The 20,850-nt window shown below is 47.8% G+C and overlaps 2 protein-coding genes across 2 annotated transcripts in view; one reads left to right on the forward strand and one right to left on the reverse strand.

The window, feature by feature from the left end:
- The window catches only part of LOC307210984 (alpha-2-macroglobulin-like), a 75,174-nt gene that overhangs the window by 34,739 nt on the left and 19,585 nt on the right, over window positions 1-20,850 (forward strand). Inside the window, exons 10-22 of the mRNA XM_079967181.1 lie at window positions 60-169; window positions 1,045-1,206; window positions 1,814-2,035; window positions 3,216-3,279; window positions 4,845-4,987; window positions 5,783-5,932; window positions 7,693-7,845; window positions 11,222-11,369; window positions 13,230-13,362; window positions 16,454-16,688; window positions 16,862-16,988; window positions 19,150-19,271; window positions 20,708-20,759. Coding sequence (XP_079823307.1) covers window positions 60-169; window positions 1,045-1,206; window positions 1,814-2,035; window positions 3,216-3,279; window positions 4,845-4,987; window positions 5,783-5,932; window positions 7,693-7,845; window positions 11,222-11,369; window positions 13,230-13,362; window positions 16,454-16,688; window positions 16,862-16,988; window positions 19,150-19,271; window positions 20,708-20,759 — 1,821 coding nt within the window. The remainder of the gene's footprint in view (window positions 1-59; window positions 170-1,044; window positions 1,207-1,813; window positions 2,036-3,215; window positions 3,280-4,844; window positions 4,988-5,782; window positions 5,933-7,692; window positions 7,846-11,221; window positions 11,370-13,229; window positions 13,363-16,453; window positions 16,689-16,861; window positions 16,989-19,149; window positions 19,272-20,707; window positions 20,760-20,850) is intronic.
- Window positions 3,079-20,850, reverse strand: part of LOC307208743 (vomeronasal type-2 receptor 26-like) — a 98,330-nt gene continuing 80,558 nt past the window's right edge. The window contains exon 3 of the mRNA XM_079963667.1: window positions 3,079-3,088. The gene's annotated coding sequence lies outside the window, so the exon portion shown is untranslated. The remainder of the gene's footprint in view (window positions 3,089-20,850) is intronic.

Consider the following 20,850-nt stretch of genomic DNA (forward strand, 5'->3'; position numbering starts at 1 on the left):
TTTGACCAGTCCCACCATGTGTGCTTATATGTACCTACCTCTCTTTGACTATTTGGCAGGGGTGGAATTGACAGGCACGGCTTCCACCATGATCATTACGACTCTCAGCACAATCACCTTTGAGAATGTGGACTCTTACTACAAGCCTGGAATCCCCTTTACTGGGCAGGTAAGGCAGGCTGAGAGATCCCCACTGCGCATGACCCCACAGCTGAATGTTTGTTTTAAAGACAAATGTTCCCTGTACGCACTGGAACAGGAGGATGGATGGGCCACGGTGGTTCATCTCCCAGCCCCCAGCCCTCATCTCCAGTTCCGACCTCTGAGGTGCCACCTCTGGAATCCTGATGCAATTTGTGTGTCCTCAACCTTCTCCATCCTCACCCACCTGAACTTATAGAACGCCCCCTACAGACAGTCATCTCCCTCAGAGGCGGAGTAAGGTGGGTGCGGTGGGTGTGCCCCCCCGGGTGTCATTCCCGAGGGGGGTGACATCACTGTGCCACCCCCCTGGGATGCTCAGCGCGGGCGGCACACCCCTGGGACACGCACTCCCCATTCGCGTTTCCGTGCGCTGCTCTGGTTCGCCAGAAGCGGCTTAGTCATGCTGGCCACATGACCTGGAAGCCGTACTCCGGCTCCCTCGGCCAATAAAGCGAGATGAGCGCCGCAATCCCAGAGTCGGTCACGACTAGACCTAATGGTCAGCTGTCCCTTTACCTTTACCTTACCTCTTCTTACATTCGGTTCAGGTTATGTCTTTTCAGGTTGCGCCCCATAGTGACCCAGAAGTACTGGAAAGGGTTACTCCCGGGTTTCACTGTTAGCGCATGCGCTCAAAATGACATCATGCGCATGCGCGGAAGCGGAGAATCACAACCCGTGCACGTGCAGACGCGGGTTGCGTTCTGCTCATGTTGCGAATGGGGCTCTGGAACGGATCCTGTTCGCAACCAGAGGTCCCACTGTAATCATCAACATCATCTTCATCATCATCATCATCATCAGACCAAACTGCTATATGTATTGTTTTTGCCCTGCTAGGTGAAGCTTTTGGATGCTGCCAAAGTGCCAATTGCCAATGAAACAATTCAGATTAGGGTACATCTAACTGGAACCAGCACCAACTACGTAACTGATGACCAGGGACGAGCCCAGTTTTCCATAGACACTGATAACTTCACAGCTCCTGAACTCAGGATCCATGTGAGTGTTCAAGGGGATTGAGAACTAAATAAGGCAATTTATTCTTTGCAAGCACAAAACACGGGAATATCATAGAATGGTAAGAGTCTTAAAGTTGGAAGGGACCCAGGGGTCATCTAGTCCAACCCCTGCAATGCCGGAATCTCAGCTAAAGCATCCATGATGGACGGCCGCCCAATCTCTCCAATATCAATTGGATCGGTTGAAATTTTAAAAAATGCTTTGAGATTCAGTTTCCTGTGGCTCCTACTTTTCTCTTTCTCCTTCATCACCTTTTCTGGGTTTGTCATTTCCCATTAATTTCAATTCCATTTCTGAATCCAGGAAATGTATTGGGACTAGAAAAAGACCCCCAAGGGCTGGGACTGTGTATGTGATAGCAGAAATGGCTGTTGGGTTGATACATCTGACTCTTATTGTCTCCTAAAGGTGTGTGTTGGTTGCTGGGCATGCAAATAGGTCTGAGATGAATCTCGAACTGGTGTAATATCACAAAGTTGATCTCATAGTCCCCAAGGCACCAATGATTCCCTAATACAGGAACAACAAGGATTTATTTTCTCCAGTCCCTGAGCACCTGCCATTTTCCTCTTTCTTTCTTTGCCAGGCAACTTATAAATCGAACTCTGCGTATGAACAAGGCTGGATCAGTCCCCAACACCAGGGCGCATCTTATTCAGCGGGGCGTTTTTACTCACCAAGCCAAAGCTACCTCCACATTGAGCGTGTTCCTGGGACCTTAAGCTGTGGTCAGACTCAGACGCTCCGGGTCCATTATATTCTGAATTCAGCTGTCGTAAAAGAGGAGGAGGTGGTCTTTTACTATTTGGTAAGCCTGGACAGAGTGGCCTTTCTTTGGTAGGGACTTGGGAGTGGGCCTTCTCAGTGGCTGCTCCCAAACTTTGGAACCCTATTTAGGGAAGTTTTTAATGTTTGATGTTTTATCGTATTTTTAATATTCTGTTGGAAGTCACCCAGAGTGGCTGGGGAAACCCAGCCAGTTGGGCAGGGTATGAATATTATATTATATATTATTATTATTATTATTATTATTATTATTATTATTATTATTATTATTATTATCATCATCATCAGGGGACTGCCATCGGAACAGGGGAGGGAAGCCGGGAGGCCGCAGGGATACAGAGAGCTTCCGAAACTCCTGAGGAGCAGTTCCTCCTTCAGCGGTGGGAAAAGCCACACCTTCAGTGGAGAACAAGGGGAAGGGGCCAGCCAAGGGAGGAGAGGGCTCGAGGATGTTGCTGAGAGCCCCAGCGCCTCACCTAGCCAGGCTGGGCAGGAGGGACGCACACCCCTTCCGTCGCCCAGCTTGCACAGAGGGGTGAAACGCAAAGAGGGGAGGCGGAGGCTTGGGGTACCAAAGTTCTTATGCTGGGGGAGAAGCAAGAAGGGGCCACTCCCGGCTTCTGCAAGTGACTGAGACAGACATGAACTTGGTAGATCTGCACTGTAAATAGTTTGCACAATAAAACCTGTAAAAGCTAGGTCGGAGTCCTGCCTGGTTACTCACGAGCAACCACCATCCGCACCTGACAGTTATTATTATTATTATTACTCTTCATAGAGAAGTTAGACTGGCTCCCTTGTCGTCCGTCTGCCTGCTGTTTTATTCTGACAGGCCTTTGTGAACTGACTGTTTCTTGGTTTTTTTTTAAGGAAAGGACTTTGAATAGTGCTCATTCAAATCCATTTTCAGCTGCCAAACTATGTTTGATTTCTAATTGCAAAGATAGGCTCAAGCGTAATGGCAATTCATGTTGTACTACCAGGAGAGAGATTGTTTCTGGAAGCCAGAACACTCCCTGTGTGTAAGAACTGCTGGCATATCAGTGTAACAATATATTTTGCCTCCTCCATCCTCCTCCATCTTATAGGCAAATGGGTGGCCACAGTGAGAGTAAGATGCTGAACTAGATGGACCACTGGCCTGACCTAGCAGGCTGTTGTGTTCTTATGCTTTTATCAGGCATTTTCCGCCTTCCATGCAGGTGATGGCTAAGGGGGTCATTGTGCGATCAAGGACCCATGTTCTGCCTGTGGAGCACAGAGGAGGTACTGGTAAGTGGCACTCCATTCCCATTTCCTCCCTTGATTCTTGGTGACCTTTCCAATTTTTTATAAACCCAGGTGATAACGTAAACCAGGGGTCAGCAAAATTTTTCAGCAGGGGGCCACTCCACTGTCCCTCAGATCTTGTGGGGGGCCGGACTATATTTTGGAAAAAAATAATGAACAAATTCCTATGCCCCACAAATAACCCAGAGATGCAATTTAAATAAAAGGACACATTCTACTCATGTAAAAGCACGCTGATTCCAGGACCATCCACGGGCCAGATTTAGAAGGTGATTGGGCCGGATCCGGCCCCTGGCCTTAGTTTGCCTACCCATGATGTAAACCCACACCTTAGTACAGTGCCACCACATATGCTTCCATGTGCCCTTGCGGTTCCGGCATGACATGTTTCAGAGTTTCCTCAATTTTATACTCATAGACAATATAATTTTACACTCATGAATTGTAATTGTTCTCTTCCTCCCTCTCTTCCTCCTTGGGAATTTTGTGTCAGTGCACTATGCCAATCATTTGGGGTTCCCTTTTCAGTCAGCAATGTCACTCAGAAAGTCTCCCAGAATATACTTCCTCAGTTCAGCTCACCTGTGGGAATAAACACATTCCAGTTCTGCTTTAAGTATTGATGGAAGAATTAACATTACAACTTATACAACTGCTGGCCTAAGGAAAATAAAGTAAAACTACGTACAGTGGTACCCCGGGTTACATACGCTTCACGTTACATATGCTTCAGGTTATAGACTCCGCTAACCCAGAAATGGGGACGCAGGTGGCGCTGTGGGTTAAAGCCTCAGCGCCTAGGGCTTGCTGATCGAAAGGTCGGCGGTTCGAATCCCTGCGGCGGGGTGCGCTCCCGCTGCTCGGTCCCAGCGCCTGCCAACCTAGCAGTTCGAAAGCACCTCCGGGTGCAAGTAGATAAATAGGGACCACTTACCAGCGGGAAGGTAAACGGCGTTTCCGTGTGCGGCTCTGGCTCGCCAGAGCAGCAATGTCACGCTGGCCACGTGACCCGGAAGTGTCTCCGGACAGCGCTGGCCCCTGGCTTCTTAAGTGAGATGGGCGCACAACCCCAGAGTCTGTCAAGACTGGCCCTTAGGGGCAGGGGTACCTTTACCTTTACCTAACCCAGAAATAGTGCTTCAGGTTAAGAATTTTGCTTCAGGATGAGAACAGAAATCATGCTCCGGCGGCGCGGCAGCAGCAGGAGGCCCCATTAGCTAAAGTGGTCTTCAGGTTAAGAACAGTTTCAGGTTAAGTGCGGACCTCCGGAATGAATTAAGTACTTAACCCGAAGTACCACTGTGCAGAGAATCATTCCTCCTCCCTGCTCTGCAGCCATCAGAGCAGAGTAGCAACCACACCTCCTCCTTCAGAGCCTGTCTAATAAAGAGGTCTGTTGCTAAGGAAACCCTTTTGTGGCGAAGACCTGTTGCTAGCAGAAAGCTTGTTGCTAGGGGCAGATTTGTTGTTAGGGGCAAAACTATGCAAGGATCATTTCAAGTCTGTTTTTAGACTTCCACTAACATTTCGTTATCTACCAGCCAAAGGGGTGTTTTCTCTGGACCTCTCTGTCGACATGGACACTGCTCCATTGGCCCGTTTGCTTCTCTACACGATTTTGCCCAATAAAGAACTAGTGGTCCATTCAGCAGATTTCACCGTGGAGAACTGCTTCGCAAACAAGGTAAGGTTGTGGGGACTCTCTGAGGCCCAGCGCAGACATGGCCATGAGGCTCTCTGTTCCCTTTGCCAAAGTTCTCACTTGGTAGTCCATAGAGCACCATTTTTTCCAGCTGGACCAGCAGAATATTAACTTGTTGGCAGCTGAGGAAGGCGACCCAAGATGAGAAAACAAATCCCAGAAGGGATTATCTCTGTGCTGTCATGTAATAGAATGAACTCTTCAAATGCCCTTTCTATAATAATTTTTATTATTTTTTAAATTACAATCCAATAATAGCCTCATTATAACAATACCAAATTGCAATACAATTACTAAAAGCAATAATAGTAATTATATAATTTAGGTGGCCCCCTGCGTGCAAGATTTGATGGTTTGATTATTTTCTTTACTTCTGCGTTCCAAAATCTTATTAATTTCAATTACATTCCGGTCAAAATAATAATCCCTTATCCATCAACTGCAATATTAATAACTTCCATTTGTGGTGACACATTAAATGATTTATAGATCTACAAGTGAGGCACCCTGACTATATCCTTGTTCTTTCTGTGTGTGGCAATTATTCTGTGGTGTTTCTTCCTGTCCTTGTATAATGTTATGTCTGCCTTTTCCCAGTTGTTGCTGTTCTCCACCATGCCTTGGGCGGGGTTGACATCCCCTTGTTGTTTCAGAAATTATCCATTGCTCCGTCCCGTGCTTTGCTGTTTTGCAACTTTAACAACAGCTTCAAAAATCACTCCGTCCCAATAAATAACCTGTTTTCACAATTTTTTCAAATGCCCTTTATGCCTCCAGGTGAATCTGTGGTTCTCTGATGCTGAAGGCCTCCCTACCAGCAAAACTCACCTCCATCTTGCTGCCTCCAAAGGCTCCCTTTGTGCTGTCCATGCTGTCGATAAGAGTGTCTTTCTCTTGAAGCCCGAAGTTGAGATGTCCCCTAAGACTGTGAGTCAAATCTGCTTTTGAAGCTGTCCTCAAGTGTAACATTCCTAGAGCCACTTTTGCGCTTCCGTGCCATGGGGTGTGCTGATGTCATGTACACGAGCCAGGTGGCATGTATGTCTGGTGTGCTGACTGTTGGGATGCATCCAAGGGAACGGGGGCAATTGGCAGGCCCCCAGCTGGCTCCAGCCCACTGGCCGGCAGCCGGGCGATCTCCGGTCCTTGGTGCAGCATGAATCTGCGACCCAGAGCTTCAGAAGCTTCAGAAGCGGGGCACGCAATGTTACGAAAAAGGAGCAATGCAGCAGCGAGCTGCAGCTGGCTGGAAAGCCAAACAGGATGTTGATGTTTGGGACTGTACTGTGGGAACAAAGGCACAGTCTATTCACTGTACTGAGCACCGGATGTTAGCTCAGAGTGTCATCTGACCTGTACTGGAAGTACAGGGGTGGAGTTTCTTCTCTCTGCTGTTGGTGTTTGGAGAGTGCAGACGTGTTTCTCTGTACTGCTGCGTAGACAGAAATAAAGGCATGTAAATACATTTCTGTCTGTCTCTTTCCCCTTCCCGGGGAAGGCAGGGAGGAGGGAAGAGTGGTGTGTTCTTCTCACGTTTGAGGAGGATCGCCGATAGAGACCTCGCCTGCATCCTGCCGGGAGCCGCAGACAGGGAGGTCAACAAGGAACTCAAGCCGGGTGCCTGGAGAGTGGCAAATTCCTCTGACAAGGCTTGAGATTCCAACACGTAACTCAGCAGAGATAAGAACTCTTCGCAACAGAAGGGCAGATTAGAGGCTGTGTAAAACATATTTACAGGCATTTTATTCAGCATAATCAGGACAATAGGAAAAACATGCCTGCTCCCCTTCGTGTCCAAGCAAACAGCATAAGCAAAAGCTATACACAAACGGAAGTTCCCAGCAAGCTGTGCTGGAAAGTAAACAGACATGTGACACACAACAGCCTGTTCCTCTTAAGGTGGAACGGACTATCTTAACACTGACGTTGTATGGCCCTGGCCCCCTCAATTGCAGGGGCAAGGCCATATATCTCCAAAACACTTCCTTTCTCAAGGAAGCCAGACTCTGGATAACCACTAGAACCTCTGGAGTCTCTCGTTTTTCAGAGACTGGGGTGCATACAACAATTTTAAAAAACTAAGTTTCATTCCAGTTATATGCCGGACTGATAAACTGAGGACCAGGGATGCATAGAACATCTGTATCCACTTTTGAAACGGTTTGGCAAAGTGTTGAATGGACCCATTCCTTTCTGTCCAAACTGTGTCCTGGAAACCAAGTCTCGTGAGGCACAGTTGAGTATGTTTAGCCTGGGGAAAGAGAAGGCTGAGAGGTGATCTGATGGCTACCTTCAAGGCTAAAAACAGGGCAAGCTTGTTTTCTGCTGTGCCAGAGGGTGGGACCCGAGTCAAATTACAAGAAAAGAGATTCCAACTAAATATTGGGAATAACTTTCTGGTGGTCAGAGCTGTTCTGCAGTGGCCATGCAGGGACATTTTAGAGGAGAGGTGATATGGAAGGCGTTTGTAGAATTTGTACTGTTAAAATGGAAAGGGGTCAAACCATCGCAAGAGGTGTTGAAATTGTGGGTGGTTGGATAGTAACAATGGAATGGTCTCCGTGGCGAGGTGCACATTTTTATTCTTACTTATTTATGATTATTACTTTGTAAAAAATATATAGAAAAAATAAAAAATAGCAGGGGCATTTTAGGACATGCTTAATTGTGGCTACTTTTGTGGTCAGGTTTATGATCTGCTCCCTGTGAAGGACCTCCGAGGTTACGTCTACAGGCACCACTACCTGCTTGACCCGTACCTTGATCTCTGCACGGGTAGGAAAAATATTGTTATGGAAGGCATCAGCTACAGTCAAGGTGATGCCTATGACATTCTCAAGGTGAGTGCCAAAGGACCCGCTGCATTGGCATGAGACCCTTAATCTCAGGGTCATGGGTATGAGCCCCATGTGGGCGAGAGGGTCCTTCATTGCAGGAGTTTGGGCTAGGTGATCCTTGTGGGCCACACCAACTCTGCAATTCTATGATTCTGTGATTTGTCGGGGAGTGAAATGTCCGCCAGGAAGAGGAGGGCACATTGTAGGGACCCACCGCGTGACAGTGGCAGCTCAGCCACCCAAAATCTAGGGCTGTAAGGAAGCACGGTGTTGCATTCCACCCCGCATACGTCGCACGCAGCAATGTTTCCATTCCCCTGCAGTTCGTTTTCCACCAAAAGCTATTGTCCTCTGCAGAGAGATTATGTAACCTTAAGAAGAGCCTGCTGGGTCAGGCCAATGCGTTTAGTCCAGTGTTCTCACATTGCTCAACCAAATGCCTGTGGGAAGCAGCCTGCAAACAGGATCCGAGCGCAAGAGCCCTTTCCCCCCTCCTGTGGTTTTCAGCGACTGGTATTCAGAAGCATCACTGCCTCCAGCTGGGGAGGCAAACCATCATCATCATGGCTCGTAGCCACTGATAGCCTTTCCCCCTCATTTGTCTGATCCTCTGAGCCATCCACATTCGTGGCCATCACTCCCTCCTGTGGAAGCGAGTTTCAGTGTTGAACTAGATAAAAGGTAAAGGTAAAGGACCCCTGGATGGTTAAGTCCAGTCAAAGGTGATTATGGGGTTGTGGCGCTCATCTCGCTTTCAGGCCGAGGGAGCTGGCGTTTGTCCACAGAAAGCTTTCCAGGTCATGTGGCCAGCAGGACTAAACCACTTCTGGCACAATGAGATGGAGGCCAGAGCACATGGAAATGAGGAGATTTCACCCATCCCATATCCAAGAATCTCCTGAGGAGCCTGCTGATTCTACAGAGAGGAGGAGCAATGTTCTGCTTTCTACTTAGTCAGTGAGTGAATCAGTCAGCGAGTGAGTCAGTCAGTGTATCGGAGAGAGAGAGAGTGTTAGAGATCATGTCTAGAGATAAGGTTGCTGCTAAGAGCAGCTGCAGACTCTCAGTGTAGCATTGATTTATGCTTAGATCCTTTAGCTCTGTATATAGTTTTGTATCATAGTTGTAGCTATAGAATAAAAGGAAGATATTCTACAGAGCTGCTCTCCGAGTGGTTTATACTGTGCAAGACTCTGCAAAACTCTGCTGTGCAACGACTGTATTATTGTGCAATTGAACCCGGTGCTCTCAGCTCTAAGCTGTGAGTCCACAGCACGGTGACCTGTCCCTGTGAGAAAGGTGGTCAATGGCAGTGCTACCCAGCTCGCCTAGCCCAGTCGGGGTTGAAGTGCATGAGTCCAGTTGGTGCACTGGCTCAAGGGCGATGCTGACAGGAAATGCCTTTTTCCTTCCCACCGGACTGGTGCCTATTTATCTGCTTGCACTGGCGTGCTTTCGAACTGCTAGGTGGGCAGGAGCTGGGACACAGCAACGGGAGCTCACCCCGTCGTGGGGATTCAAACCGCCGACCTTCCGATCGGCAAGCCCAAGAGGCTCAGTGGTTTAGACCACAGCGCCACCTGCATCCTTACAGTTGAACTAGGCACCATGTGAATAACTGCTTTTTGAATCCGCCCTGAATCTTTCAACATTCAGTTTCACTGGATGCCCATGAGTTCTAATGTCATGAGAGTACTGTGTCCAGTTCTGGGCACCACAATTTAAGAAGATGTCAACAAGCTGGAACATGTACAGAGGAGGGCAACCAAGATGATCAAGGGTCTAGAAACAGGTAGGTAGCCATGTTGGTCTAAAGCAGTCGAGATATATATATATATATGTATATACATACACAACAGGTTTACCATACCCATTGAGTCAGTCACCCATCTCCTACTACCCTCCTGAGAAAAGCCCCTCCCCACCCTCCCACTATATATAAGGGTCTGGTGACTTCTGTTTCAGTGTATCTGAAGAAGTGTGGATGCACATGAAAGCTTATACCAAGAACAAACTTAGTTGGTCTCTAAGGTGCTACTGGACTATTTTTTTATTTTATTTTAAAACTATATTTCAAGGGTGTGGAAGCCAAGCCTTATGAGGAACGGTTGAAGGAGCTGGGCATGTTTAGCCTGGAAAAGAGGCTGAGGAGCCCTTCAAATATTTCAAGGGCTGTCACATGAAAGAGGGAACAAGCTTGTTTTCTCCTCCTCTGGAGCGTAGGGACTGGACCAATGGCTTCAAGTTACAAGAAAGGAGATTCCGACTAATCATTAGGAAGAACTTTCTGACAGTAAGAGTTGTTTGGCAGTGAAACAGACTCCCATGAGAGGTGTTGGACTCTCCTTCCTTGGAGGTTTTTAAGCAAAGTTTGGATGGCCACCTGTCCTGGACGCTTTAGCTGAGATTCCTGTGTTGCAGGCGGTTGGATGGCCACTTGATTATCCTTGGGTTCCCTTAGGTAAAGGTAAAGGGACCCCTGACCATTAGGTCCAGTCATGGACAACTGGGGTTGCAGTGCTCATCTTGCTCTTTAGGCCAAGGGAGCCGGCGTTTGTCCGCAGACAGCTTCCGGGTCATGTGGCCAGCATGACTAAGCTGCTTCTGGCGAACCAGAGCAGCGCACGGAAATGCCGTTTACCTTCCTGCTGGAGGGAAACCTATTTATCTACTTGCACTTTGATGTGCTTTCGAACTGCTAGGCTGGCAGGAGCAGGGACTGAGCAACAGGAGCTCACCCTGTCGCGCACTGCACACCCTTAAAAGGTAAAGGTAAAGGTACCCCTGCCTGTACGGGCCAGTCTTGACAGACTCTGGGGTTGTGCGCCCATCTCACTTAAGAGGCCAGGGGCCAGCGCTGTCCGGAGACACTTCCGGGTCACGTGGCCAGCGTGACAAAGTTGCATCTGGCGAGCCAGAGCCGCACACGGAAACGCCGTTTACCTTCCCGCTGGTAAGCGGTCCCTATTTATCTACTTGCACCCGGAGGTGCTTTCGAACTGCTAGGTTGGCAGGCGCTGGGACCGAGCAGCGGGAGCGCACCCCGCCGCAGGGATTCGAACCGCCGACCTTTCGATCGGCAAATCCTAGGCGCTGAGGCTTTAACCCACAGCGCCACCTGCGTCCCTCCCTGCACACCCTTACAACTCTGCAATTCTTTGATTCTATGAGAGAGGGAGAAAAATGTTTCTCTATCCCCCTGTATCCTTCCAGACCACCTGGCAGTGGGCAGAGGAGGATGTTCAGCTCCTGAAGGGTTAATCCAGATTAGGTAGAGACTCTCCTGGTCAGGTATTCGGGAACAGAGACACATATGCTGTTTGGGAAGGCATAACGCTCTAGAGAAGGGTTCATACTGGCTCATTTTCTCATTTTGCAGGACTTTGGCTTGAAAGTTTTTACCAGCATCAAGATACAGAAGCCTAACCTTTGCAGTGAAGAGACACCAGCAATTGCCAGTAAGAACCTGGTGGCAATGTTGGTGGCAATTGTGGGAGTAGGGGTGGGATTTCCTCCAGTTAGCCTTCGTTCCATCTTCATGTTGTTGTTTAGTTGTTTAGTCGTGTCCAACTCTTCGTGACCCCATGGACCAGAGCACACCAGGCCCTCCTGTCTTCCACTGCCTCCCGCAGTTTGGTCAGACTCATGTTTGTAGCTTCGAGAACACTGTCCAACCATCTCATCCTCTGTCATCCCCTTCTCCTTGTGTCCTCAATCTTTCCCAACATCAGGGTCTTTTCCAGGGAGTCTTCTCTTCTCATGAGGTGGCCAAAGTATTGGAGCCTCAGCTTCACACTCTGTCCTTCCAGTGACCACTCAGAGCTGATTTCCTTAAGGATGGAGAGGTTGGATCTTCCCTCTTCATAATGCCCTCAAAATCACAAGATTTATAAGCTCTGCAAATTTAAGAGGAACGATAACAGCTTAAGAAGAGCCAATGGCAAATCTTCTCTAGCATCCTGTTCTCACATTGGCTGAAGGGTTTCTTGTGGGAAACCAGCAAATGCACATCCAGCTATGCTCTACGTCTCTAAGGGCCTTGACTAAAACTTTTGCTGAGTGCCTAGTTCTACAGCCCTATATTTTTAAAAAAATATTAAGATACTTGGCAGAAGGGTTTTCAGGAAGAGTTTCACTTGCCTCATCCCTTCCGGCAATTGCATGCTGTAAATAGAAAGTTTACAGTGGAACCTCGGTTCCCGAACGAAATCCATTCCGGAAGCCCGTTCAGCCTGCGAAATGTTCGAAAACCGAGGCATGGCTTCCCATTGGTTGCAAGAGCTTCTTGCACTCCGCAGAAGTCGTGTCGTTCAAGTTCCGAAAACATTTGAAAATGGAAGCATTTACTTCTGGGTTTTCAGCATTCGGGAACCAAAACATACAAGAACAGAGGCATTTGGGAACCGAGGTTCCAATGTACCAGTATTTGCCCAAAGATAGATTTAGAGTGTATTTTGTTCTATTGCGCGCTTATGAATTTGCCACCGTTATCGTTATGGTAAAATATCATGCTATTTAAATGGCATAGATTAATTAGTCACTCAGCAGCAATAGAACATGGTTACAGTGGTACCTCGGGTTACATACGCTTCAGGTTACACACTCCACAAAGCCAGAAATAAGCCTGAAGAATTTTGCTTCAGGATAAGAACAGAAATCGGATTCTGGCAGCGCGGTGGCAGCAGGAGGCCCCATTAGCTAAAGTGGTGCTTCAGGTTAAGAACAGTTTCAGGTTAAGTACAGACCTCTGGAACGAATTAAGTACTTAACCTGAGGTACCACTGTATAGGCCTTGGAGGACACATGGTGATTTGCAGAATTCTACCTTTTGTTTTAAAAAGTGAAATGGCTTAAAAGTTAAGTGGAACCAAATAGAAATTGGGTTCTTCAATGCAGGTTGGGGGTTAGATTGTAAACACAGACACATACACACAAGACAGCTGTGTATGAAACACAATTTATGACACACACGCACATACACAAAGAGAGAGAGATAGAAAGTACAAAGAAAAACAAAATGAAATTAAATAAATAAATTAGTTGGCATCTGTCTCAAGAGATAATGTAAGAGTGCGGCCTTAGGGGTAAAGTCAAACCGTTGGTGAGTTAGAGCACTTGCTGTGGCTGTATGGGAGAGACATGTTTAATTGCAGCTGGAGCAGAGGAAGGTCTCGGTTTTGCTGTTACAGATGCACTGTGGTGTTACTTATCTCTGCTCTCCTCCCAGTGGTCATTTCTCCTCTGGTCACCACTGTGGAAATAAAGTACATAATTTAGGGCAATATCCAACAGTCCCACTCAGAGTGTACCTACTGAAATCAAGAGGGCTTTCTGTTCATTGAGTCCGAATAACAATGGCTATCATCTATGCTCTGTCTTCCTTCAAGTTGAGCAAACTGAGAGTGGACTGCCAGGAGCTCCAAGCATTCCTGCACGAGAAGCCGCAAGAACAGGAAGCCAGCAGGAGACGGTTAGGAGCTACTTTCCCGAGACGTGGCTCTGGAACACGTGGATAGTGAAGTAAGTACAGTGGTACCTCGCAAGATGAATGCCTCGTAAGACGAAAAACTCGCAAGACAAAAGAGTTTTTCGTTTTTTGAGTTGCTTCGCAAGACGAATTTCCCTATGGGCTTGCTTCGCAAGACGAAAACGTCTTGCAAGTTTGTTTCCTTTGTCTTGCAAGTTTGTTTCCTTTTTCTTAAAACCGTGCATTCACTTCGAGGAGCAACTCATAGCACGCGGTGTGGTAGCCTTTTTTGAGGTTTTTGAAGACTTTGGTGATTTTTGAAGCTTTTCCAAAGTCCGTGCTTCGCAAGACGAAAAAATCGCAAGACGAAAAACTCGCAGAACGAATTAATTTCGTCTAGCGAGGTACCACTGTCGTGGTTTTCAGACTTTGTGGGGTGTGCATATTGCAGATATTAATATTATGCAGTTTGAAGCGAGTGGATGCATAAAAACGGGCTCCTTTGGAAATGAAGCACTGTTTAGCGAAAGCTTTGCTTGCGGAACTTTCTTCAAAACAAAACAAAAACATCCAAACAACTCCATAAGACATATGCCAGTCCAAGGCATAGGCTCAGCATCTTACAAAATGTCAAACAATTTCAACAGACCTAGAAACAGAGGTCTGTCTCTCCCCACAACCTGCATCCTGCCTGGGGCTGTTTATCTGGAAAGCTTGAATGCCTTATGAAGAACGGCTAAGGGAGCTGGGCATGTTTAGCCTGGAGAAGAGGAGGGTGATATGATAGCCATGTTCAAATATATAAAAGGATGTCACATAGAGGAGGGAGAAAGGTTGTTTTCCGCTGCTCCAGAGAAGCGGACACGGAGCAATGGATCCAAACTACAAGAAAGAAGATTCCACCTAAACATTAGGAAGAACTTCCTGACAGTAAGAGCTGTTCGACAGTTGAATTTGCTGCCAAGGAGTGTGGTGGAGTCTCCTTCTTTGGAGGTCTTTAAGCAGAGGCTTGACAACCATATGTCAGGAGTGCTCTGATGGTGTTTCCTGCTTGGCAGGGGGTTGGACTCGATGGCCCTTGTGGTCTCTTCCAACTCTATGATTCTATCTACATCCTCACTCTCACAGAGCCCAGGAACAAAGGACTCCAGCCATCACCCTTCCAAGATGGCGAAGTTGCAATTCAATTCAATACCTCTCATGTGATCTAAGGTTAAACACTCATATGTTAGATTGCAGAAAACAACATTCCATTATCAACTCAGTTAAGGCTCAGAGTCCCTTAGAGTACGGCAGTGGAATTTTCCAGCATTAAACCCTTTCACCATTACACATAAGCATTCCCATTTCGGTGTCAATTAAAACCATTATAATCAATAGGGCAGTGGTGGTGCTGGGGGAGTCCGTAGCGAAAATCCCTTGAAAGAAATGCTGAGAACTTGTGGCCCTCCAGGTGTTACTGCCATACAACCTCCATCATACCTGCTCACAGGCCATCCAGCCCGGGGCTGATGGGAGTTGGAGCCCAACAACAATGGGAAGGCCACACAGCCCCCACCCCACAAAATCTCTGCCCTATTACGAGCCATAACCCTAGGGAGAATTAGGCAAATTAATGAAGGACAAGGCTCTTGATAGCACTTTGAATACTTGGAAGTGGTGTGCATTTTACAGGATTTCCCTGGTGATGGGAAATGAAGGGAGCTATGAAAATGTTCCTCACCCTGCACGGCCATCTTCGGAAAAATAAAGGCCTGTCACATTGAAGATGGATCAAACATTGCTGGGGCTTTGTCGACATGCAGAGGGCCGGGAGGCCAGCTGGCAAGCCTCAGCTCAGCCGACTCCTTCCATCGACCTCTGCTCTGATGTAAATCAGCTTCAGAACCAGGGTGCGCTATCAGCAGATAGAACTGCACACACAGGATAGGCGTGAGGCTTGTGACGTTATACTACAACTACAGATCTATTAATCATAAATCAGGACAAAGAAACATGTCGTCTCTCATGTTGTCTCAGAGAGAAGGGGAAAAAGCAAAAGCCGGTGTGGTGCAGTGGTTAAGAGCAGTAGACTCGTAATCTGGTGAACCGGGTTTGCGTCTCCGCTCCTCCACATGCACCTCACAGAGTGTTTGTTGTGGGGGCAGAAGGGAAAGGAGATTGTTAGCCGCTTTGAGACTCTTTAGGGTAGGGATAAAGTGGGATATCAAATCCAAACTCATGTGGTAACCTTACTTACCTTGTAGTAAGGTTAAGGCTTACTGGGAAATGATATACAATGAAATGAAAAGGATGTTTAAAATAACGTTTGTAAAAAAAACACCGGAAGCCTTTCTCTTGGGAATTATAGGGACAGAACTACTTAAATTGTATAGAAATTTATTCATGTATACGACTACAGCAGCAAGAGTGGTACTTGCCCCAAAATGGAAAGAAGCAGAAGTCCCAGCAAAGGAAGAATGGATATGAAACTGTATGGAATATGCAAAAAAGGCAAAACTTACCGGAAGAATAAGAAATCAAGATAACAAACTTTTAATAAAAGAATGGAAATGGTTTATTGAACATTTACAGACAAATTGTAAACAGATAAAAACACTGGCAGGGTTATTGTAATAACCTGCAGTTACGGTACATAAGAGTAAGAGAAATAAATAAGTTAAGTTAATTTGGATATGCAAAAGGTATTAAAAACAAAGTTAAGGAACCGCAGAAAGAGGGGGAAGGAAGTCAAGTTTTAAAATGTCAAAATGACTGTAAAATCAATGGAATGTGTATATCTGAAAAGATATGTACAGTGGTACCTCGCAAGACGAATGCCTCGTAAGACGAAAAACGCGCAAGACAAAAGGGTTTTTCGTTTTTTGAGTTGCTTCGCAAGACGATTTTCCCTATGGGCTTGCTTCGCAAGATGAAAATGTCTTACGAGTTTGTTTCCTTTTTCTTAAAACCGTTAATACCCAGGGAATCCGCGCTCCGCAAGACGGAAAAATCGCAAGACGAAACAACTCGCGGAACGAATTAATTTCGTCTTGCGATGCACCACTGTATATGTATATGTATATACATATACATATATATAAAACCCTTGGGACCCCTTCAAACTCTATGCTTCTTTGATTCCTGTTCTTCTCTGTCCCTCAGCAGCGAGTCCCAAGGCGAGATTGACATCCCCGTGACCATTCCGGACACCATCACCGAGTGGAAGGCTGGAGCTTTCTGCTTGTCCCCGGATGTGGGCTTTGGGCTGGCCCAGGCTGCCTCCCTCAAGGCCTTCCAACCATTCTTCCTGGATCTGACCTTGCCCTACTCTGTGGTGCGGGGCGAAGCGTTCACCCTGAAGGCCACCGTCTTCACCTACATGCAGCGCTGCGCCAGGGTGAGGAACGCCCTAGCTTGGCTCCCGATTCCCAAAAACTCCTCGCCCTCTTTTCCTTGGCGTAGAATTTGGATCGCCTAGGCACGGAATCATATTTCTGCTGGCACCCAAGACTCTTGAGCGGCAAGAGACTTTTGTTTCCTCCCTGCTAACACCTTTCTGTTCACGGACAGGTCAGTATCTCGCTGGCTCCCTCTGCTGAGTTTGTGGCTTCCCCTGTGGAGAAGGAGGAGGAATCTTACTGCCTGTGTGCCAATGAAAGGAAAACGGTCTCTTGGACGGTAACTCCCAAATCTCTGGGTAAGCAGCAATACTAGGAACTGGGTAATCACAGTGGCGTAGTGTGGGGGGTGCAGGGGGGCCAGCCGCACCGGGCACAACATCTGGGGGGGGCGCGCTCGCCGCCTCCGGAGTCGCCGAAGAGCCTCGGGCACAGGCTGTAGCAGAGCCCCATGTCTCGCGGAACCGACGAGCTGTGCGCGCGTCCGGGCTGAAGGCGTCCGGCAGGCAGCGGCTCTCAGCGCTCGCCACGGTCCCCACGCGTCAGGGCCATGGAGGGCGCGCCAGGCAGCCCCTCCTCACAGCCCCGCTGCTGCTGCAGCTGCTGGGCCATGTTGCATTTTCCTCGCCTCTCTGCCCTCCTCCTCCTCCAGGCAAGCGGCATCGTTTGGGCAGCAGCGCCAGCTGCAACTCGCCTCAGATCACCTGACACGGACCCACCGCCGCCGCCGCCGTGGCTACCTTACCGTAAATACCCCAGCCCAGGCAGCAGCAAGAAGAAGCTGGCAGCGGCGGCAGGTTAGGGGTTAGGGGCGCAAATTACTTGCCTTGCCCCGGGTGCTGACAACCCACGCTATGCCACTGGGTAATCACCACTGCCTGAAAGCGATATGAGCGCCGCAACCACATAGTTGCCTTTGACTGGACTTAACTGACCAGGGGTCCTTTACCAAACTCTTAGATCAGGGGTATGTATAAATGCAAGGAGTCCTGATTCCTCCTACAGAGTTATCTCCCTTAGACTGCAGTGAAAGTGTGTGTGTGTGTGTGTGCGCACGCGCGCGCACTTCCGGCATGTAAATACAATATATATATATATATTTCAGATTAAATATTTACAGTCAGATATCCAACATACATACAACATAGAAACAAGATTCCAAAGAATCTGCTGGACTTCCCTCCTCCCCTTTGTTGGTCCTATTGTTAATCATTTCCTCCTGCATCTTTTATGATAATCCAAATCTTTTACATCTCCATTGTGTCCAAAATTCACCATTAAACTACAAGTGTTATTCCAATCCTACTAACGATTTTAACTATTTACAACGGTTTTTAAGATAAACTATAAATTTCCCCCATTCCTTGTTAGAATTTTGGTCCTCCTGATTTCTGATTCTTTTAGTCATTTTAGCCATTTCGGCATAGTCCATCAACTTGATCAAATACAGTGGTACCTCTACTTACAGACGTGATCCATTCCGGGGTGCCGTTCGCACCCCAAAAAGTCCATAAGTAGAGTGCCGCACGTGCATGTGACGCGATAGAGTGCGCATGCGCAAAGTGTGCAGATCGCTTCTGTGCATGTCCAAAGCGGTGAACCTGGAAGTAAACACTTCCGGGTTTGCCGCGTTCGTAACCAGAAAAAACGCAACGTGAAGCAAACGCAACTCGAGGTATGACTCTACTGTATTTTTAGAGTCCATGGCAAATTTGGCTACTGCCTACATTTTGGATATGCATAGATTTCTCTCCCAACTTTAAATAGCCTGATAGAAGAAGAAGAAGAAGAGTTTGGATTTGATATCCCACTTTATCACTACCCTAAGGAGTCTCAAAGGGATGCGGGTGGCGCTGTGGGTTAAACCACAGAGTCTAGGACTTGCCAATCAGAAGGTTGGTGGTTCGAATCCCCGTGATGGCGTGAGCTCCCGTTGCTCGGTCCCTGCTCCTGCTAAACTAGCAGTTCGAAAGCACGTCAAAGTGCAAGTAGATAAATAGGTACCACTCTGTCGGGAAGGTAAACGGCGTTTCCGTGCGCTGCTCTGGTTCGCCAGAAGCAGCTTTGTCATGCTGGCCACATGACCCAGAAGCTGTACGCCAGCTCCCTTGGCCAGTAAAGCGAGATGAGCGCCGCAACCCCAGAGTCGGTCACGACTGGACCTAATGATCAGGGGTCCCTTTACCTCAAAGCAGCTAACATTCTCCTTTCCCTTCCTCCCCCACAACAAACACTCTGTGAGGTGAGTGGGGCTGAGAGACTTCAGAGAAGTGTGACTGGCCCAAGGTCACCCAGCAGCTGCATGTGGAGGAGTGGAGACGCGAACCCGGTTCACCAGATTACGAGTCCACCGCTCTTAACCACTACACCACACTGGCTCTCTGATAACAATGGAAAGGATTGCAAGTGAATCATGCTATTAACAAAATAGAATGAGGCCGGCCCTTTTTTCTCTTCTAGGGGAAATAAACTTCACAGCGAGCGCTGAAGCCCTGAAATCTGAACAGCTCTGTGGGAACGAAATAGTGGAGACGCCCCACAAAGGGCAGAGGGACATAGTGATCAAATCCCTTTTGGTCGAGGTACGAATGATGGCAGAGCATATGCCTGCACTGCCCAGGGTGGGGGCGCTCCCGAGGGGGGCGTGGTGCGGAGGATGCCCTCCCAGGCACAGGATCGCTGCTCGGGTGCCTGGAACAGCCTGTGTGCCCTGCAGCTGGGTGCAGAGCAAGCCACTCATGGTGGACATTTGGCATTCCACCCACCTGTGATTCCCAAGCCTCCCCCAAGTTGTCAAAACAAAGGGGGAAGGGGGAAACACCACCAGCAAAGCGGCGCAACTCCCCCCTTACCCCAACTGCTCAGGGTAGGCTTGGGAGTCACAGGCAGGCAGCACGCCGAATGTCACCCCCCTCAGTCAAGGCACCCAGGGCAGTCCGCCCCCTTCCTATGCCCCTGGGTACGAGGGCTGCTTTAATCTTGATTTGGGGTTGCATAAGTGTGATTTTGTGGGGAGTAAAGCAGACCCTCCAAGTGTCCCTATTTTCCAAGGACAGTCCTGGATTTACAGAAGCAGTCCCGGTTTCTGATTTGATTCTGGAATGTCCTGTCCCCCCCCCCCCCAATTGTTATTGGAGGAATGCTGGAGGGCATGGCCGAGCAACATCTTTTGCAATAAGTTGCCTGAATCATTAGGGAATAAAGAGAGAACGGGAACTTGCTCTTCCTCCTCATTGGTTCCTTCTCTTTCGTCAATTACTGTACTCTCCTGTGTATAAGACAATGATTTTACTAAAAAAAAAATGTAGTCCAAAATTTGGGGTCGTTTTATACACTTGGTTTGGGCTCTTGAAATAAGGCAACCCAAAAAAGCTCAATAACTTTGGTCAGCTTCCCTCAAAAAAAAAAGGTCAGAGTTGTTCTGTTTGATGTTTTAAATATTGATTTCTTAATAGTAAGGTAAACTATTTCCTTTCAGGGTCTGTTTTGCTTCTTTTCCAAGTTTCAGTCAATGTGAGCCTTCATGTGCCAGTGTATTAACTTATTGGCTCTATCTTGGCTGCATGTAAAATTCATATACAGGGACCTTAGGGTTTGTAATAACCAAATAACATTTAGAATGGCTTTGTTTGCCATGAGGAATACACATTAAGTTTTCTTTATCCTTCCAACCAGACTACAGTGGTACCTCGGGATGCGAATGGGATCAGTTCCAGAGCCCCGTTCGCATCCTGAATAGAATGTAAGATGTGACTGTGTGTCTGCACGTGCGCGGGTCGCGTTTTGCTGCTTCCGCGCATGCGCGTGATGTCATTTTGAGCGTCTGCGCATGCGCAAGTGGCATAACCCGGAAGTAGCGTGATCCGTTACTTCCAGATTGCTGTGGAGCGCAACCCGAAAGCGCTCAACCTGAGGCACATTCAACCTGAGGTATGACTGTATTTCTTTCTGCACACTGCTGGAATGAAGAATTTATTTCATTCTCCCCTCTCCTTTTCTTTTCTCTCCTCTCATGAAGCCGGAAGGCGTTGAGAAGGATGTGGTCTTCAACAACCTGCTATGTGCAGCTGGTAAGTGTCTGCTAATGGAGGCATCCCTACCCATTTCTCTGTATGAATCTCACAGAACTGGAAAGGGCACAACTGCACCATACAGAAACAT

The sequence above is a fragment of the Podarcis cretensis genome, assembly GCF_951804945.1.
Source record: "Podarcis cretensis genome assembly, chromosome: 2".
NCBI classification, from domain to species: Eukaryota; Metazoa; Chordata; class Lepidosauria; order Squamata; family Lacertidae; genus Podarcis; species Podarcis cretensis.